Source organism: Rhea pennata, chromosome 1 (genome assembly GCF_028389875.1).
Source record: "Rhea pennata isolate bPtePen1 chromosome 1, bPtePen1.pri, whole genome shotgun sequence".
In the NCBI taxonomy this organism is placed as follows: domain Eukaryota; kingdom Metazoa; phylum Chordata; class Aves; order Rheiformes; family Rheidae; genus Rhea; species Rhea pennata.
The window spans coordinates 214759282-214778759 of NC_084663.1; the positions used below are offsets into that span (position 1 = coordinate 214759282).

At 45.4% G+C, this 19478-nt stretch overlaps 1 protein-coding gene across 4 annotated transcripts in view; it reads right to left on the minus strand.

Annotated features, from left to right (window-relative positions):
- FAM168A (family with sequence similarity 168 member A) overlaps window positions 1–19478 on the minus strand; it is a 178242-nt gene that overhangs the window by 70735 nt on the left and 88029 nt on the right. For 3 of the 4 annotated variants that reach the window (XM_062567463.1, XM_062567466.1, XM_062567465.1), the window contains one exon: window positions 15223–15310. The exons of the other annotated variant lie outside the window; for it this stretch is intronic. In XM_062567463.1, coding sequence (XP_062423447.1) covers window positions 15223–15310 — 88 coding nt within the window. The remainder of the gene's footprint in view (window positions 1–15222; window positions 15311–19478) is intronic. 4 annotated transcript variants of the gene reach the window in all.

A 19478-nucleotide genomic window follows, 5' to 3' on the forward strand; every position in this document is an offset into this window, starting at 1 on the left:
TTATCCTTGCCCTGACTGCAATAAGATGAATTCCAAGTGGGAAAGCTAAAGGATCCTGCCTCCTTCCGCTCCCTCTCCGAATAACCCATCTCCTCGGGCCTTTTCCCCACCAGCCCAGTGACAGAGGAGGGAAACGAGCCTCCTCGGCGCTCGGCGCTCTCGTTCCGCCCTCCGCCGAAGCCGCCGGTGCCCAGCACAGAGGGCCAGGCTGCATTTCGCTGAGCGGCTCGTCTCCTAAAACTACCTCGCAGGTCGCAGAGATGCGAGTAACAACCCAAATGACGTCGGAACGACCTCGAACAGCCAAAAGATTTAATTATCTCATCAGAGAGGGGAAGATCTTACACAACTAAAGAGCCTTTTCAAATCAACAACATGCTGATGAGCTAACTAGGGCTAAAGTCATCAGTAAAAATACTATATATATATAGTTATATATATATAGTATATATATACGTTACCTCTTAAACTGCTTCACTTTAAGAAATAGGAGCTCTGACCAACACCAGCTTCTTCATAAGGAATTCTCTATTATGGAGCATACTACCAGCACGAGAACCTCCTGAGCATGGTTAGCCAGGAACCCAACCCCTTCCCCAAAAAGCCAACCTGGAGGAAAATCAGTGAAAACAACTAAAATGAGCATGGTGCTGGAGGGCTTGATTTTTGAGGAAATATTAAGACAGCTAAATACAGGCAGTTTGGCCAAGTGACAGTTTCTGGGACGTGGTGACTGTCGGCAAATGTTTAAAGACACCACGAAAGTGGAGGAAGCAGAGCTAAGGGCAATAGGCTAAAATTAATGAAATGAAAGTTTGAGATATCTATCAAGAAACTCCATAAAAACTGTAAGAGCCATTAGATGATGGAAAAGAACATCCAAGTACAGGAAAAACCCATTTACTGAAGGTGTGCTGAATACAAATAAAATGCCTACGGAGTGCCCTATCCTTTCAGGAGCACCCTTCAGGCTGAGGCAGATAGTAGTGTCTTAGCTATTCCTTGCAAATGTATAACCTGCAGGCAATAAAGCTGGAAAAGGTGCAAAATTACGCAGGGACAGGCATCTGATCAGATGCACGTTTTGAAGTTCTGCACAGAAAACTCATCATGGAAGCGCCACCATGGCTTCCACCACCACCATGGCTGGATCGAGCCAACATCAGCTGCCTACAGAAATGCTCCCCCCCTTTTTTTTTAAAAAAAAAAAAAAAAAAAAAAACTTCATGATGGAAGCATTTCGGTTCCAAATCCTTATTGCATAGGTAATCTTATACCAGAAGGAATCCTTTCTTGAAATCTTCGCTACAAACACCTAGATGTAAAGACATCTGCGTTAATCCATGAGACTGCAAATAGCGAGAACATGCAAGAGTCACGCTTAATGAAAATAGCCCTTTGCAGGTGTGCATTGAACTCCGTGCTTCAACTTTAAGCCAATTGCCATCAGAGCACCCGTGAGAGCTATCGTGAGCACGCTCTTAATTGCAAAGCACCTGACGGATACAGGACAGACTCCGGCGTGGCGGCTGCGAGGAAGTCACGCTATTCCTCGGCTGCGGGCTGTGCTGTTTCAGCCACCTCAAACCGCACAGTTTTGTTTTCCGTTACTGCATCCAGAATCTGATAAACACAATTTTCTTTGAGAAGGAGCAAAGGAAGATGCCACAGAGCTCAGACCAACAGCCAAGGAAGCAACAGTGACGGCTTCAGAAAGTCCAGAAATAACCCGATATGGACGGCTCGAGTCCCAGTCATTGCTCAGTTTGGCTGCGATTGAAGAAGTTTACAGTGTGCCATGATCAGCTTTTGGGAAAGAGTCCTATGGATGCAACCTTTCTTTCTATTTCCTCTTAATTCCTACTTCCAGCTGATGAGGGGGAGAGCCCCTGTGGTTGCATCAGCTGGCAAGCTGGAGAGAAACTAAAAGCATGGGGAAAAGGAAGGTTTACAAAGTGGTGTTTCCTTTAATTTAATGATTTAGTTAATTTATAACATTGCTTCATGATAGCAGATTTTTAGCTGACCGATTGAATGTTGGTAATACAAGGTTATTCCAGTAAAATTTCCTTGCACGTTGTTACAAAGGCACAGAGAAAGCTCCTTTTTTGTGTGTGAATTTCAACATACCAAAGAGCATTTTCTACGGTCAAAAGATGAACATAATTCTGTATTTTGTACTGCTTAGTGGAATCATCCCAGTTCCTTTCAGAGACGTTAAAAAAATGGGGGGGGGAGCATCTTTTTCCCCAAACCAGCTACATAGCAACTAAAACCAAATGCCCATCTTAAGCCTCCCATTCAGCCTTCTGTAATTTCGTTTCTCATGGACGCGTGGGGGGGGGGTCCTGTGCACAAACTGAAGCTTTCTGCTGCAATTTAAAGCAACGCAGGGTCACATGCAATGAAGACCACAAATGTTAAGGCACTACAGGAGACATAAATATTAAAAGTCACACACCAGACTGTAATAAAGAGAAGTGCACAAAAAAAAAAAGGCACAGGAAAGCGTACGGTGCAGACCACGCGCGCAACGGCTGAACGAGGGATCGGTCGACCTCAGAGGTCTTTGCCTTTCCCGACTTACATACGTCTCCGAGGCTCATTAAAGACTCCAAGCACAAAGCATCAAACACTCCAAGCAAAAAGTTGGTCTCCATGGGAATAGAGGACAAACTAAAAATAACTCGAAGACGACGTTTCAACAATTTTGCCGGAGATTGTCATGGCAATGAAAGGAGTTGTAACCTGTTGTCATGATAACCAAAGTTTTAAATTAATGGGAAAGTGTTCTGTTCCCACTTCATCTTTATTCATCGTGGGCCTAGCATCCACGCTGGGAGAACTGCACGTTACTGCCTTTAAGGAACCAGACAGCTGGGGGAAGCAGGGGAGGGATAAGACACTGTCTGTTAAAAAATAAAATCAAATTTAAACAAAGGACAAATTAAAGCACTTTTACAATAGAAAAAAAAAGCATCGGTAGATACGTTATGATTTCATGGGGGAGATGCTGTCCCCTGCCCCTTAATGCTTAGATAAGTGGCAGAACAGGCTGGAGAGCTGGGTGGAGAGGAACCTCCTGAGGTTCAACAAGGGCAAGTGCAGAGTCCTGCACCTAGGGAGAAATAACCCTAGGTACCAGTACAAGGTTGGGGCTGACCTTGTGGAGAGCAGCTCTGCAAAGAAGGACCTGGGAGTGCTGGTGGATGACAAGTTGACCATGAGCCAGCAATGTGCCCTGGTGGCCAGGAAGGCCAATGGTCTCCTGGGGTGCATTAGGCAGAGTGTTGGCAGCAGGTGGAGGGAGGTGAGCCTGCCCCTCTCCTCAGCCCTGGGGAGGCCTCATCTCGAGTACTGCGTCCAGTTCTGGGCTCCCCAGGACAAGACACACATGGAGCTACTGCAGAGAGTCCAGCATAGGGCTACAAAGGTGATCTGGGCTGGAGCACCTGCCCTGTGAGGAACGGCTGCGAGAGCTGGGCCTGTTCAGCCTGGGGAAGAGAAGACTGAGGGGGGATCTGATCAACGTGTACAAGCATCTGAAGGGAGGGTGTCAAGGGGATGGGGACAAACTCTTTTCAGTTGTCCCGTGTGACAGGACAAGAGGCAATGGGCAGAAATTGAAGCACAGGAAGTTCTGCCTGAAGGTGAGTGGGAATTTCTTCCCTGTGAGAGTGACGGAGCACTGGACCAGGTTGCCCCAAGAGGTGATGGAATCTCCTTCTGTGGAGATCTTCAAAACCGTCCTAGATGCAATCCTGTGCAACATGCTCTAGGTGACCCTGCTTGAGCAGGGGGGTTGGCCTAGATGATCTCCAGAGGTCCCTTCCAACCTCAACCATTCTGTGTGTGAATTTTTTTAACCAGCACCAAATAGAGGTGGCCATGTTAGAAGCGTGGTCATCCTGTCCTCCCCCTGGAGTCGACAGGCAGCAGTGTGGAAGTGCAGAGACTGATTGAGCTCTGGGAGGTCCGAACCCATCCCAAATGGCTCCCGAGGGAGCTGAGAGCGACTTGCCTGCTGCAGCCTTTAAGTCCAGGTCCAGCAGTCAGAGACCTTGTGTTATATTAGCAGGCTCAAAACACACCATGTCCTGTTGAGAGACAACATGATCATCATTGCGTCTTCGCTTATGAAAAATCGCTTCGTTCACCCTGAAATTACTACAGTGGTTAATTATACTGCTGTTCCTTATCTGGTTTCAGAGGAAAGAAAAGCCATTCTGGCAACAGAACGCCGAACAGAACAAGCATCCTTCCAAAAGCCCTCGACAGGCAGCAGCAAACGGCCTTCATCTCACAAAATTGTTACTAATTCAAAATAAGAAGCAGCTAGAGGTAAATAGGAGTTCAGATGGATGCGCGCTCTTATCTTTCTGAATGAAGAGACTCATTTTTAAGCTGTTAAAATTAGGCTTTTCCCCCCCTACATCTGATCTCACTGATGGCTTTTACTGTGCATTGTGCCTCCTGGGAACGCCACTGAAACCAGCAGCGAGCTCCTTCTCCCTAGAGATGAATGCTCTTTTCTACAATACACTGGGTTGCTAATAATGAGAGACATCACATCATCTTTGAGTGTAAATAGATGGCAATAAGTCAAGTGCAAGACTGAAACTGCCCTTGTTTACTTACTAAAGAGACTTATTTAACCACGGGTTAAGAACGTCTTCACCTGTCATCACTCCAGGGTTTAATTTTGGTACTTCTCTCTCCAGCCCTGGCATCCAATAACCATTGCCCACGCTGAGTCTTTCGATTTTTCATCTTTTCCATCTGCTTTCTTCTTGATTCTAGGCACTTCTGTCTTCCTTCCTGACAGGGGCATCACTGTGAGACCAGCTCTCTGTAGGGACCCAGCTGTGGAGGTCAGCGCAACCAGCTGCAGGGCGGTTCTTGGAAGCTGTTACTCTTCGCTAAAATTTCAAAGTATTTCAGGTATCTGAATGCTCACAATGTGCCACCCTCAAGCGGTCGGAGGTCTAAGGGCAAGGTTGGACTACCCCAGGTCAGCTCTAGGAGAGGACAGGATCTGCTGCAGATGCGAGAAGTGCCCTCAGTACTTTGGAGGACTGGTGGGAGGCAGCCAGCTGTTGACTACCTAATGCGTAACTCATCACAACACGGAAAAAACTCAGCAGGCTGAAACACATTATCTGTGTGATTCCCTATTCTTAAAAAATTAAAAAGCAGAGCTCTGCAGAGCCAGAAGTGGAGCCGAGCAAGGGAATGATGGATTCCTGGCCAGCAGGTCCACCGGCGCCAACTTGTCCTCCCTTCTCCGCCTGCCAAGGGTGCTCCTCTCCACCAGCAGCTGGCAGGATGGCAACACCAAAAACATCCTTAGCATCAGCACCAGCAGCAAAAAAAAAAAAGTGTTATCAGCAAGCAGTGGGATTAGCTCCGTTAGGCTTTACAAACAAGCCATGACAGACAAGTCACCCGATGCCCGTGATTGGTGGTGGTCACCTCTCCATCACATGCAAAAGAAGGAAAATGCAGTGGCTGAGAACATCATTCATCGTGCAGTGACCTCAAGGGATATTTTAAGCAGTGAGACAATATACATACATATACATATGCATATATATATAATCTCCGGCTAAATAAAAGATTTATCAGACTCAGTGAGCCCAGTGGAGAAATCATGTTTTCCAAAGGCTCTGCAACCCTCCAGCCAGTAAATAACCGCCTTCCCGCACTTCGGAGAGCTCGGCTACGGACAACGAATACCTGCAGCTCTGCTCCTGGAGTGTGCCGGCCCCCCAGACACCTCCCCGGCTCAGGGGTGACCACGTTTATCATAAAAAGCACCAAAGACAGCAAACGGGCAGTCTTCGTTCGAGTAAGGAAACGAGCACTTTCCACCCTCGGTGGGAACACCGGGGTCAGGGTCGGCGGGGGCAGTGGGAGAGGAAGGAGAAGGGAAAAAAAAAAGAAAAAACAGGTTGTAACACTAAAGAGTCTTTCAGGACTCTGTATTTGAGCGGTGCCAAGCAAGCTCGCTGATGCAATATTTTCTTCCCGCGCTCTGAGCCAGGGCTTTGGGATCTAATAAATCATCTCTGGCCGCAGCGACATTAAAATTCTAGCCCAGTCCTGCGCTAGATGAAAGGAGGCCGAGCGCCAGCAAGCCCGCAGAGAGGGAAAGGCAGGCACGCGCTCCTCCAAGCGCGCGCGCCGACGGCCCTGCGGGCAAGCAGCTCCCCGCTCCCGCTGCGGACGAGGCTCCATCCCACGCAAGCAGAATAGCAAAACGTTATCAACACGCCGGAGCCGAACGTGCCACTTCGGGAAAGACGATGCACGTTAGACTCAGGTATTAGGGCCAAAGCCCAGCAGAAAAATAGACTCGGTGATTTACAGAGCTGGTACAAACTGGGGAACCGTTTCTGAAGCTTCCCAAAGGCTTTTATAACCCTGTTCCAGATCACATTTTGGCACAGAAAAGCAGAGCTCTGTGCTGCATCACGCCGACTGCACAGCGCGTAAAAAATAACTGTGTACCAGGAGAGGAAAAAAATTCAATATTTAATCTACAAACATGTTTCCAGAAGTCCAGCCACAATATGTTAATTTATTACCTTCCAACTACAGAAATACAACAACAAATATCTGACCACTTACTTGCTGTGCCAGACAAAAAAAAAAAAGGAGGGATGAGGGGGAGGGAGGAAGACAGCAAATACAAAGTATTTTGTGCAGATCACGAAGCAGTATTGGAGTCTATTTTCAATCGTTTAATTGAAGCACCCAGGGATTTAACAGGTATTGAATGTACGGAGCACAAGTATGCACAGAGAAAAGCAAGCAAAGATACAAATTTGAACTGCAAATGGTAGAAAAAAAATGCAAAAAAAGGGTCATTTATTGTAGAATCGCTGCGATTTTAACTGACAGCTGAGAGGTTCCAAATCAGCACCTGATTTGGGGGGCTAGGAGGCATTTTGTCCTGTTTTTTTTTTTTTATTAACCGTTGCAGTCTCGTGCTCACACAATTACAAGGTCGCCCTCCAGCTCCCCGGCGCCCGGAGCCGAGGCGCCCAAACTGTGGTCCGCAGAGAATCACTGACCCACTTACCGACTGCTGACGGGCTTGTGGAAACCGCCGCCGACGTCCTTCACTTCCAGCAAGCAAATAATATCAAAACTGATTGAACTGGTTTCCCACAATTGCTAAAATTGGTACGGAGATGCTCTGGAGTTGGGAGAGCAGGAGGAGTGGGGTGCTGGGGGGAAGCAGGGGGAAGGAGGTCCCTAAAATAACCTCTCTGCAGAGGGGCTTCACAGCATGAACCATATCCACAGCAGCGGCTTCTTCCATTGAGAAAACTGGATATCCTGAGATAGCAAAGAGAAGAGTGGGAACAGTTTTGGGGATTTGGAAAGCACTGACACCAAAAGAGGTTTAAAGGTTTGATGTACGGCAAACCAAGCATGACCTTGCAAAGTGACCTAGTGCCATGGAAACCCAAAGTGCTACACAGGTCACCTGAAGACGGCCAACACCATCTTTGACTGCACGTAGAAAGGCTCATGTCATGCAACAAGGAAAGCAATGTCCTCCTTGAACAGGACACTTGGGAATAGTCTAATACACCAGGTTCATCTCTAGGCACATTAGTACTTGAATGACACAGGTAAATTTGAGGAGCCCCAAAAAAACATTTGAGGAACATCAAATAGTCATCAAGAAACAGAGAAGATGGATCTACACACAAAAGAAATGAGGAGAATGAAATGCCTATGCACTAGTAATGAAGAAGACAGAGCCAACTATCCATATGGAAGCAAAGGAAACATTTTAAATGGTCTAAAAGAATACAACCTTGACTGCAACAAAGAACAAGAAAAAAAACCCAAGTATGATTGCTTAGAAATACTACAAAAAGGCAAAGCCACCAGAAAACAGAACCTCATTCTATAATGCGCAGAAACTAGGAAATAGTGCAGAAAAGTTCATACTCACCAATTTAAGTCCTGCACATATGTTCTGAGCGCCCAAACTGCTGGTCAGAATTTGTTCACGCTGTGTAAGACGGAGCTTTGCTACTGCTCATGCTTCAAGATAACGGTTTGTTTCTTCCCCAAGCGTGTGAAGAATTCCAGATTATATGCCAGTAAATGACCGAAATAACAGATGCATAAGAAAATCTTGAATTCTCTTTTTACTTCTTGTTTTCTTCAAACTAAGGACTACTTTCTTCTTCAAACCATATTACCAAGTCCACCTGTGCGTTTGTTTTTCTTCCCTCCTTAGTCTTTTTTCTTCTCCGTCTTACACATATTCTCATCAGCCCCAGCCATGCAATCTTTTTATTTCCTTTTCAGTTTGGAAAAACCCCCAAATCGACACTGTAGCTAAGAAATGAGGCGCAGGATAAAACACTTCCAGGCGCTGACCGAGCACACGGGATTGCGAGGCGCGCAACGGGCTCACTCAGCAAAGGAGAACAGGAGTTTCGTTGGCTTTTCAGATCCGAGACTGTTCTGTCTTTTCACGGCATTGGGAAACTTTAAAGTACGTAATACCTTCCACAAACAGCTCGGCTACAAACCAAGCGGCAAACAGCATTAGCCTAAGTTCCTAGGAAGCTGTTTGGAAGGTTGACATTATCTGGACGGGTCTCCAAAGCAGCTAAGCTTCCAAGCAGCTGTAACAAAGTGTTACGATTTCCCCTTCTATTTTCTTGAAAGAAGCTTTATAAAGCTCTTAACACCAAGTTAGGATCCACTCCTAACGCAGCAGCTTTGCACATGGACTTGCGCACGTCCATATCTGAGAGGCCATGGACAATCTGCCTGCACATCAACCAACAGTGCTGCCATTCGCTGGAGAACTGGAGCCAACACGTACAAAATGCAGCCCGCAGCTATTGCATGTGCCAATAATTAACCTTAATCTCACCAATAACCTGCACTCCCAAAACAAAAAAAAAAAAACAAAAAAAAAAAAAAACTTCTACCTCATTTCCATAGGGTTTTTATGCTTTTTATGACTTCAGGAAGCTCCACAAGATAATTTATTACAAAGACAGAGAATTAGTGATGGTTGAGCCGCTAACCAGAGAGCTTCCAACACCAAGAAAGTCAGCCAGTCACTTGGTGGCATTACTATACAAAAATTACACACTTAAACATGAAAAATAACAAGGCTCTACAGAAGTCAGAGCTTGTCCTCTTCCCAGTCAAGTACAATGTTCCTGCCCGCTCTTATACACACCCATTAATAAACATGAAGAAGTGCCAGAGGAAAAATATTCACTGTACCCACTTCATACATTTTTAATCACCCTGAAATCAATTCAACACCCTGAACACAGTTTAAAATTTACCGAACTGGTAAGCAATGGATCACCTAATTAAATCTCGAGACTGAAGAGCACTCCAGCCTGCTCTCCTTCAGCAGCAAAGCCATTTGCCTCGCGCTCCTCGGCACTCCGCAAACGTGCTGAGGAATGTCAAAAATTAAAAGAAAAAAAAAAAGGAAAGAAAGAAAAAGAGAGAAAAAATATCTAGTTCATCCCCTTCGCACACAGCAGCTCTAGGAGAACTTTGTTTTCTTGGCTAAAGAACTAATCTGCTATCAAAGATGCAGCCTTCCCAGGGAATAATACAGCAAAAGTTTAATTTTAAGTTAATAAGAAAGATTGAAATCAAGCCTAGAATTATCTTTGTCCCACAAAGCGTATGCAAAGGAGGATTAAAAACCAACAGTCGAAATCCCATCAGATCATCCTTCAGCCTCCTCCGAAACGCAAGGCCACCAGCTTTCAGCACACCAGTAACTTCACTGGACAGCACAGCCAGGCATATAAATTGGGTTTACACATAAAAAATTATGGCAAAACAAATGTTGTGGCTTCACCTTGCGACGAGGGATGAAACTCGTACCTTTGTGAAGCAGCAAGGTGAGTTGTGTAAGGTCCTACAGCAAATCCACCAGGATTTGCTGGAGAGGGACAGGGATTTCTGGTCAAGCAGAGTCAGATGCCTGCACAGATCTCGCGGCAGACTGGGATGTCTGCAGTTTGCCAGCCCGGCTCGCAACGTTGCTGGAAGGATCAGCCCACGCAAATCCTTACGCCTTGGCTGAATCCCTCTGCAGGACCTCCAAGTCTTCGGGAGCGTAAGTAAATACCCAACTGATGGTTTTCCAGCAACATAAACAGTATCATTAATTAGTACGCTGACTCACGTATTTGTCTACCAGCCACAGCCATCATACCACAACATCTTACGACTGCAAATGCGTTACGTGGTAAATCTCAAAATTACGTTACTCTCATATTTCTTTCAAACACCCCACGGAGAGATTGCCACTGGAAGAAGGAGGAGGACCAATTAAATTGGAAAGCAAACGAACCCAGACCTTGCAAGTAGCATAAAAAAGATGCCACAGACCCAGGGAGACAGCATGATTTCTACATAAAAAGTATAAACCTGTTAGACAGAACTTTTCTCTAAATCATTAAAAAATTATAACTATTCTACGCTTTAAGCTGGAGCAGCAGCAGGCATAAATCCAGGAAGAACATCAGTGAAACACATTGCATCTTGCAGCAAGACCAGAGGCGAAGTATAACTACGATTCAGGGTCTTATTTGCTTTAGACTACTCTTCCGCTTCCCCGAAACACTTTGGCAAATCTCGTGCAGGACCAAACTTGCGAAGCGCTCCCCCTAAACATTCATTTCACATTAGGGTGCTGCAGAGGCTTCCTAAAAGTGCCTCTGGGCAGTTTAGGTTAATCCACTTTGGAAGTGCAGTTAAGCAGACCCCAGTCGCCCAAACACTTTTTATTAAAGGTGTCGGGGTCCTTCTGGTGAAAGGACGTGTTAACTAACCGTCCTCATGCCGGTGCTGGCCGGCTGCACCAGGCTGAGAGGGCAGAAGAGAGATGAAAGCAAAATAGCTGGGACAGAGTGAAAAAATTCAGGGAAGGAGCAATGCAAGGCGCAGTCTCTCAAGAAAGGACCGGCTCTTGCATCTCGACTTCACTCTCGGGCCATTTTATGTTGACTTCCCTTGGACTTTGCTGCCAAAACAAGCACAAAACAAGAGTCAAAAGTCAACAGTTTTCTCAACGTAGTAAGAGTTACCCCTTTCCACCTTGCACTTCCAGTCTATCAGACTGCATTACCGTGATCCGTCCCTTAAGACAAAAAGGCTGAAGGAAGGATCTTCCTGTGTCCTTTCACCACGGGAAACCACAAGGGAAAACGGGGCATTTGAGAAACGGTCAACGCGGCTGGCTGGCAGTGGGCAAGGTGGCCACGTTTTACTCGTGGTGGGAGCACTTGGACCTCGACAGAGAGTTAACATCTTGCTTTGTCCCACATACACTCACCTCTGAAGATGCATTTGACACTCCCTTCCCTCTCGAGGGCTGGGCACATCATCCGGACAAGGTAGAACCTCTCTAAAAACGATCTTTAGCAGACCTGCATTAAGTAATTCAGATACAGATCTCCAGGACGGGATGTACAACCAAGCAGAGACCACTCTGCAGAGCTGCCTACGTCCAAGTCACTCACCAACACACCTCTCACTGTCAGAGACACACAAGCACTTCCAGGTCCCAATCCAACGTCTTGTAAGGGAAACGTCAAAATTTCTTGCCTCTTACTCCCTCCCAACACATGAGCAGCCAATCTGGTATAAAAAGTTTTACCAGATCTCCCACTAGCCCATCGAGTAAGGAAAATAACAAACAAGCAAAAGTGAAAAGAAAAATCAAATTAAACATGATTATTTAAACCAAAAGCAATCTATATATGAATCTATATGAAGCATTCACATTTAATACGTGAAAGCCACAAGACAGCAGAATTTAAATTGCCATTACCCTGATTACTATCCTGGTTTTCTTCCTATGCATATCCCACCTGAGTTTTATCCCTTACGGCTAGAAATTAATGGCTTATGCATGATCTTTAAAGACAAAAATTTAAGTAATATATACGCTATACCAGGTTTGGAGTAAAAAAAAATGAACTCTAAAGTGAACAGAGAACATAGCTTAGGGCTAACAGCCTTTACCTCAACTTTTTTACACTTCACTAGTGTTTTCAATTTCTATTTCTTACTTAATGTAGAAAGGAGAATAATTTTTCTTTTCAAACATAACACTACTGATATTAGAAACTGGCTTTGAAAATAGGTTTCCTTCTTTGTTATTTCTTCCGAAAGAAATCTGCCATACAAAACACTTAACTAAATAACACGGAAATAATCCAGGGTAATTTACATAGAGGGCATTTTCTGCAAGTCCTTGAGGTTCCCTGTACTACAGAATTCCCAGTAGTTTCCCCTTGTACCACAAAAAGATGAGATGTTTAAAAGAAATACTGTTTTTAACTATACCTCAGATCAAAATTTCAGGACAGGCATCATGAACTCTGTCTCACATTTTGCTTATGTGCTCTATCAACCAAGAGGCTCCAAGTGAACCATCTTCCTTCCAGCTGTTGGCAGATGGTCAGGACTGGGACAGTCCTTAATCCTCCAAATCTCTGATGAGCTCTTGGGATTTTGGAGGGGGATGGTCACATAAGGGACAGCAGTCAATGTCCTTCCAGATCCAGCAGCATCAGATGTTTTAGTTAATATATTCAAAGCAATTTGAGAGGTGTCTACGAGGTGTTAGAACTCTCTAACTTCATAGTTCTTCCGTGAAAAAAATCTCTCGTTGATCTACATGAGTTTAAACACTTCCAGAATAGCTTGTGATTATATAATAAGCTGACACATAGCTTAACGAAGCAAGTTAAAGACTTGTAAATGAAGTCTAAGCACAGAAAGGAAGCCTTAGATGGGCGTAACTTTGCATTTCTCCTGTAAGAGACACAGCAGCTTTCTTTTCGTAATTGTTGAGACCACCCTTAAGAGTGACCTGCCTCTGATATTTAAAGGACAAGATTTGTAAAATTTTCCCCACTTTTGCAATAAACCTTTAGTTTTTCAATCAAATATTGAAATGAATTCCTATTTAAAAGAGACTTTGTAACTCCGTTTGCCTAGGAAAGACCACAGCTCTTCGCTTGAACACTTTTTAAATTATTGTCTGTTTTGGGACTTCACAGGAAGACTTCAGCCCACCATTCAGCCTTGAGGATTTAACCTCACAGCCATGCGGCCAAGTGCTCCTATGGTTCAGCTACGGCTTTGGTGTCCTGTGTTCAAACACACACAGCAGCCACTTGAACCTTCACGTTCTCATGTTTTCACTGATGTTCCTAAGCATCTTGTCGTATTTCTTCAGGTCTGATCTGCCCTTGGCCTTCCCCCACCTCAAGGTCATCTTCCACATCTGCTGCTCATTTCTCTTCGCTCACTACGAATTATGGAGGTCGCAAATGGCTGAAGCGCTACGGTTTGGGATGAAACCAGTCTTGTGGGGCCAGCTACCACAACCACCACCGGAGCTGGAGCAAGGTGGCCAAGGCAGATAACAGTTGAACATATATCTAAGTGCACAGGATAATCTCTGTGGTGATTAACCAGCAGGTTTCTGAGAGAGTAAAATTTACCTAGAAGATAATTTCCTCTTAATGTTGCCACCTGACTTATGCAGCAAGCAGTCACGTCCAATTCGTTCATTTAAAATAGAAATCACCCTTTAAAATTCTCCTTCCAGAAAGGTCAAGTTTCAACCTCTATACAAGCCGCACCTCAATATTTAAAGAAAATTGCCTTAACAAGTGTCAGGAAGGCAGCTTCTAAAGCATTTGGGATCGTTTGGAAGCCAAAAGAGAAAATCTACATTGAAGGGATATTAATGCAGGGTTTTGAACGCGTACAAAGTGAGAAAGAAGGAGACTTATTCAAAACCATGCATGTGCTGGAAAGCACAAAATCCAGTAAGTGTGCCCTTACGAGCTCATCCGATCACCCAGCGCTGCTGCAATCTGCAGTCCTTCGCAGGATAGGAGTATTTCTGAAGAGACTATTATGTGCAGAGAAATTTTTTCTAAGCCTCTAGTGCTTTGACTGCGAGACCAAAGTTCCCCTGAGCTGCAGTAGCTCCCACAAAGCCACACGCATAAATTTGACAAGGGAAGAAAAAAGAAAGCGTGAATAAAATATGTTGCAAAGCCTCTTTGAGGAACTCTCCACTCCGTGGAGTATCACGCTGGCCTCCTCATTGCAATGCAGCCAACTGTACCGATCTACTTGGAGAAACATCTACCAAAGTCTACAGGAATATTCTGTAAATGAAGTAGCTGAGACATTGTTTGATGTTCATTCCCATCTTTCTGTTGACCACTTTACTCCATGAAGGCCCTCCTCCAACCAGTTTCGCACTTCGGGGAGAAGTCAACACAGACAACTCACAAGGCAGACATGAAGGAAGCATTAATGCAAGATGGCATTTAATTGCTAATTACGCTCAACAAAATATTAGAAGACAGGATCTGATTTTTATAAGGTACCTACCAAGACTGATTTTAGAAGGCACATACAAGATCAGAGGTACATCTGCTGGTAGATGTACTCCACAAGGAAGACCACAGATATACCCATGCTGAGATTATTTTCTTCCAACGCCCTATTCTCCCTCCGAGCCAAAGTCTCTCTGTATCAATACATTTTAGCCCACCATTAGTTATATAATTATGGCAAACATATTTCAATGCCTTTTCCAAGTACTGAAGACAACAGTGTTAGACAGTTCACTAAGTTCAAAAGAGAGACTTCACACTCAGGTATCAGGCTTGCTGTTCAACATAAGATTAAATCAAGCAATGCATAACATAAAAATAAAAGTCAATAATGTTCTTTAAATCATCATTTGTAATAACAACTTTATATTCTCCAAACGACTGTGTCTCTCCTGTGGGATCCTCACTACACCTGGCAGGATTATTTTAGCACGTGCATCCACGTGGCTCAACTCAGCCCTGCAGGCAAAGCCTCCAGTTCCCATCTGATTCTCCAGGGAACTTTCTGAGTGTTTGGTCTGTTTAAAGTTTTAGGTTTTTGGTCTTTTTCTTTCAAATTTCCAGGGAACCCTCTTTCTTAGGAGTTCGGGTTCATCTCTTCTCTCTAGACTTACTGCACTGGCTTTGCTGAAGAGTTTTGCTGGCAAGTCACGTTCCCATCGGGCTCCCTGACGTGAACTGCCTTCATTTAAGGGATCCACTGCTCATTAATCGTCCTCTGCTCTAACCGCGCAAGACGGACGTTCGTAAGGCAGTCGCTTAACGCCAAGCCTACCTGTGTACGCCATGTTCTTGGGATTTCCATAGGGAGCCCCAGGTTGAACGGGGCTGTAAACAGGGTTCATTGTGGAAGACCGGGAGCTCTGCAGACAAAAGGAGAAAAGCACAGTTGAGAAACTGGGCTTACGTCGTCTCTGCAAAGGCTCTTAGCTGTGCTTTCCGGTGGCCTTACCATGTTACAAATCGAGACACAAAGAGCTGCAAAGAAAAGGATTTACAACCAGATGTGACAACCAGACAGCATATTTAATAATTCAGGTTTCAGGTATCTCAGTTAATTCCCCCTGACTTCTTCCCCGCCGCCTACTCTGCCTCCAAATACACCTGGAGCAGAGCAATCCTGCTCACCCCTACCTTCAGGAGTACTCAGGATTCGCAGTCCCACTTCCAGCAGGCAGTGAACAGAAGGGAAAAGCCACCAATTCAGCCCAGGACTTCACCCGCTTGGAGGAATCGATGCTTTTTGGGCAGCAAAACCCCAGAGAGTAACGGCCCCTTCGGCAATTAGCAAGCACCAGGGCACGTGCCGCCGGCACGAGCGTTCGGCCGTAGCTGCCTCCTGCAAGCTCGCGCCCGCGTGGGAGGTCCTCCGCGCCACCGCGGAGCCCGTCGAGGCGCTCGGTGAAGACTTTAATAGCATTTCCGTTTATCCAATAAAGATGATTAAACAGTGCCGGGTTATCTTCGTCTGAGTTTTATTTAGAGAAAAGCAAGCAACCTGGGAATTTGTATCCACTGATTGTCAGTTAAGCAACGGCTCAGTTAATTATCTTAATAACGCCCGTTCCCAGTTCTGATTACGGGAAAAATCACCCATTAAGCCTTATTAGGCAACACATTTGTCTCCACAGCTATCCAGTGACAACTCCAAACGTGAACCCCAACCGATCGTTCTTCAAATTGGGGGGTAGAGGGGTTTCAATGTCGTATTTTACAGTTCACAAAATAAAACCATTCTTCCCAAACAAGTCTCCCACGATTGATGCACAATTTGTTAGACCATTAACTCTTTCAGCTTTACTTCAGGATAGTAAACAAGTCAAACGTTAAATGTTAGCAACAATTGACTTGACAACAATTACTGCTTAATTAATTAGCTTCCCTCCGAACCCAAGTCAGCACAGAAGGAGCAATTCATCAAGCAAAGAAAACCACATTTATAAAGCAGGCTGGAAGAAAACGCTACAGACACCAAGATGCATGTTACAACAAGCAGCCAAGGCAGAAGTGGCTTCGGCAACACACAACACAGTTCATTAAAAACATGAAAATCAGGGCAAAACTCGACGTAGGTGAATCGTTATGGCATGGAAGCATAAGGACTTTACGGTTCCCAGAGCTGCTGCAACCTGGTCCTCCTACCTGTAAGCAGTACGCGGAGATATTGCTAAGTCTGAACCACGATGAAGAGCCACAGTATTGCTGCCAGGATCAGGGCAAAGGCTCTCCCGACTTTTCTGCATTTAAATTCTTCACACACACGTATGGGTCTCATCAAACGCGGGTGCTATCTCATCGCAGCAGATAGGGGACACGCTCAAATATACTGTGCACCTGCATAGGCAGTATGAGAGCCCAACACTCACTGCTTTAACCACAAGGCTTTTTCTTTTGCAGATGAAGGCTAAATTCAAAACACATTAACATTCAGAAGATTGATTTGCTTTTCCCCGGTGATAAAGAAGTCGGATTTAAGCACAAACACTACGTCTGTTGTACGTCACTTACGCATTAATTCTCTCAACAAATCATCAGACAAAACGCACCAAAATTTAACACAGGGAAGAAGTCACTTCCCTTGTTCAAAACCTGCAGGAGATGTTTCAGCCCAAGCAGGTATTTTTTTTCAGTAAATTGAAACCATCTGCAAGGAGAGACACTACAGGAGAGCGGTGGGGGGAACAGGCTGCCCGGACATGCCAGCACCCTGCAGCACCCGGGCAGCTGCACCTGCACCACTCTAAACCCAGGCCAGCAAGCCAAAACCTCCTCTTTCCCATCTAAATGCCCTGATGAGTCCTCCTTCAATGATTTTTTTTTCTTTGCAATTCACAGCATCTCTCCGTGATTCAGATTCCACGTCAATGGCGGGAACATGGCACAAGGATATCTGGAACTTCTAATAGTCGCAAACCATTCTGACAGGGAAAAGCACTGTAAAACCACTGTGGAAATGTCTACTTCAACAAATACCTTGGTGCAATCAGAGATGAGCAGGAGATGAAAGCGGTTTGTCCTGAGGCCCCTACAGCTATGCTCTCTGCAGCCTGAAGGTCTCCTTTGGACTAGACTTAGTCTGGTCTTCTGCATAGTGTCCCCACCAGACACACGTTTTACAGCTGTCTAATGGGCCATCACTGCTTTCCACCTCTATGTCCCCCAAGAGGTTGGGGTTCATGCGATGGGCACCTGGAGTGAAGCACCAAACCCACTCTGAACACTGAAACAACAAGGCTTTATAAGCGGGAGTCCCATCAGAAGTGCCGTACTGCTCTCAATTAAAACATTGCTAACATACATAGCTCAAGAGTTCCTCCTTGTACGTGACACGTAGATAACCAAAGACAGATGCCACAAGTAGAATCTGAGAGAAAACGGAGAGAAGTCAGAGCTGCGAAGGCTTCTTGGCTATAACCGTTTAATCTCTAATAGGACTCCTCAGCCTGGAGAACAGCCCAGCAAGTCGTCGTCTTCTCCAGGCATCCCCCCAGACACACTGAGCCTGGCTGTGAGGACCTTTCATCCGAGCCCATAGAGGCATCCTTACGTTCCCGGGAGAAAAGTCAATAGCTCTTCAGCACCAATAGCTCTTCAAACCAGGCTCCGCTCTCAGCGATGTGCCTTGGCCCTCCACTACCAGCAGGGTTTTACGTTGCTCTGCAGAGGAAAGCAGGGCCATCGCAGCCCGACTTCACCCTTGCCCAGAAGGGCATGCAACCTGGTCCTACAAGAACAACCATCTAAGCCCAGAGCTGACTCAACTTGCTAACCCAGTGGAAAACAGTTCACGTGTCGCCGGGTTTGAGGGGAGCAGTTTAGCGAGCTGGGTTGGCTCTCTACTAACTCAACAAGCAAAGTTAGAGCAAACCAAGGGGCAAAATGGCCTTCAACCAGGAGCAGGGAAGGAGAGAGGGGGAGCATCGCAGGAGACCTTCTCAGCCTAGCAGCCTAAACGCTCCTTGAACGTAGGTGGGACAGAAAGCCGAGAATCTAGCCTTCACCAGTAACTTATTCCTTTAAAGGATAAAGCAACTTTTGCACCAGCGATGAATTGCTGATGTAGGTGGTATGTTTGCCCGGTCACGCGTGTAATGCTGCATCCTCATATGGAACAACTACGTAGTGACTGGAAAGCTTTTATCTAACTGCTAAGCACAGCACAACCATTGCCGAGCGAGGCACACAATGCTAACGGACAAAAAATAAAGCAGCAAAATCAAATTAAAAGGCAACAGACTTGCTGGGACTCAGCAGATCGGGATTTCATGCTCCAAACTGTTAGTGCCTAAGGCAGTCACCTCACCCCACTGAGCTGACGCTCTTACATGCCTTGTCCATCAGACGGGACGCTCTCCCGAGCAGCGATGGCGTCATCCCCGCACTTGCACAGTGCCTGGCTCAACGCATGATCTCATTTGGGCTCTTCTGGGTGCAAAGGGTATACATAAGTAACGATTTGGTGAAAATTACTGCCTACACCTCGTGTGCAGTAGGTGAGGTAAGAAACAGGGAAAAAAAAATTCTTATTGAGAACGATGAAAAAAAAGAAGTGCTTTTTTAGCTAAGATAAAAAGATCGTAATTACATTAGAGGTTTGAGTGGGCTGTGAGGAAGAAGCTTGGGCTTCCTCTCTGCTTGGCATGCAGGGTGCTCTTTCCAGCCAGCAGGAAAGAGTAGATGCAAACAGCATTTCCGAGAGATGATTTTCTTTCTTTTTAGCATTTAGCATTAAAACACATTCACATGAGCGTCCAATACACCCTGCAAGACAATAATATTCAAAAATGCAGTTTAAATTCATTACAGGCACCACATTGTGGCCTTTAAAAAGCCACACAGACACGAGAATGAAACAGGATTAGCCAAATTAAACCTCCTTCGTCACAGTATCTTGCAGCGCTTGCTCATGGCCATGAATACACAACAAAAAGTCTAATAGAAATAAATTATGAACAGAAAACACAAGCATTGCTGTATGGCATGAGGCATCCACAGCTTTTTAATTCCCACGACAGTGACGTTTGGTCGCTG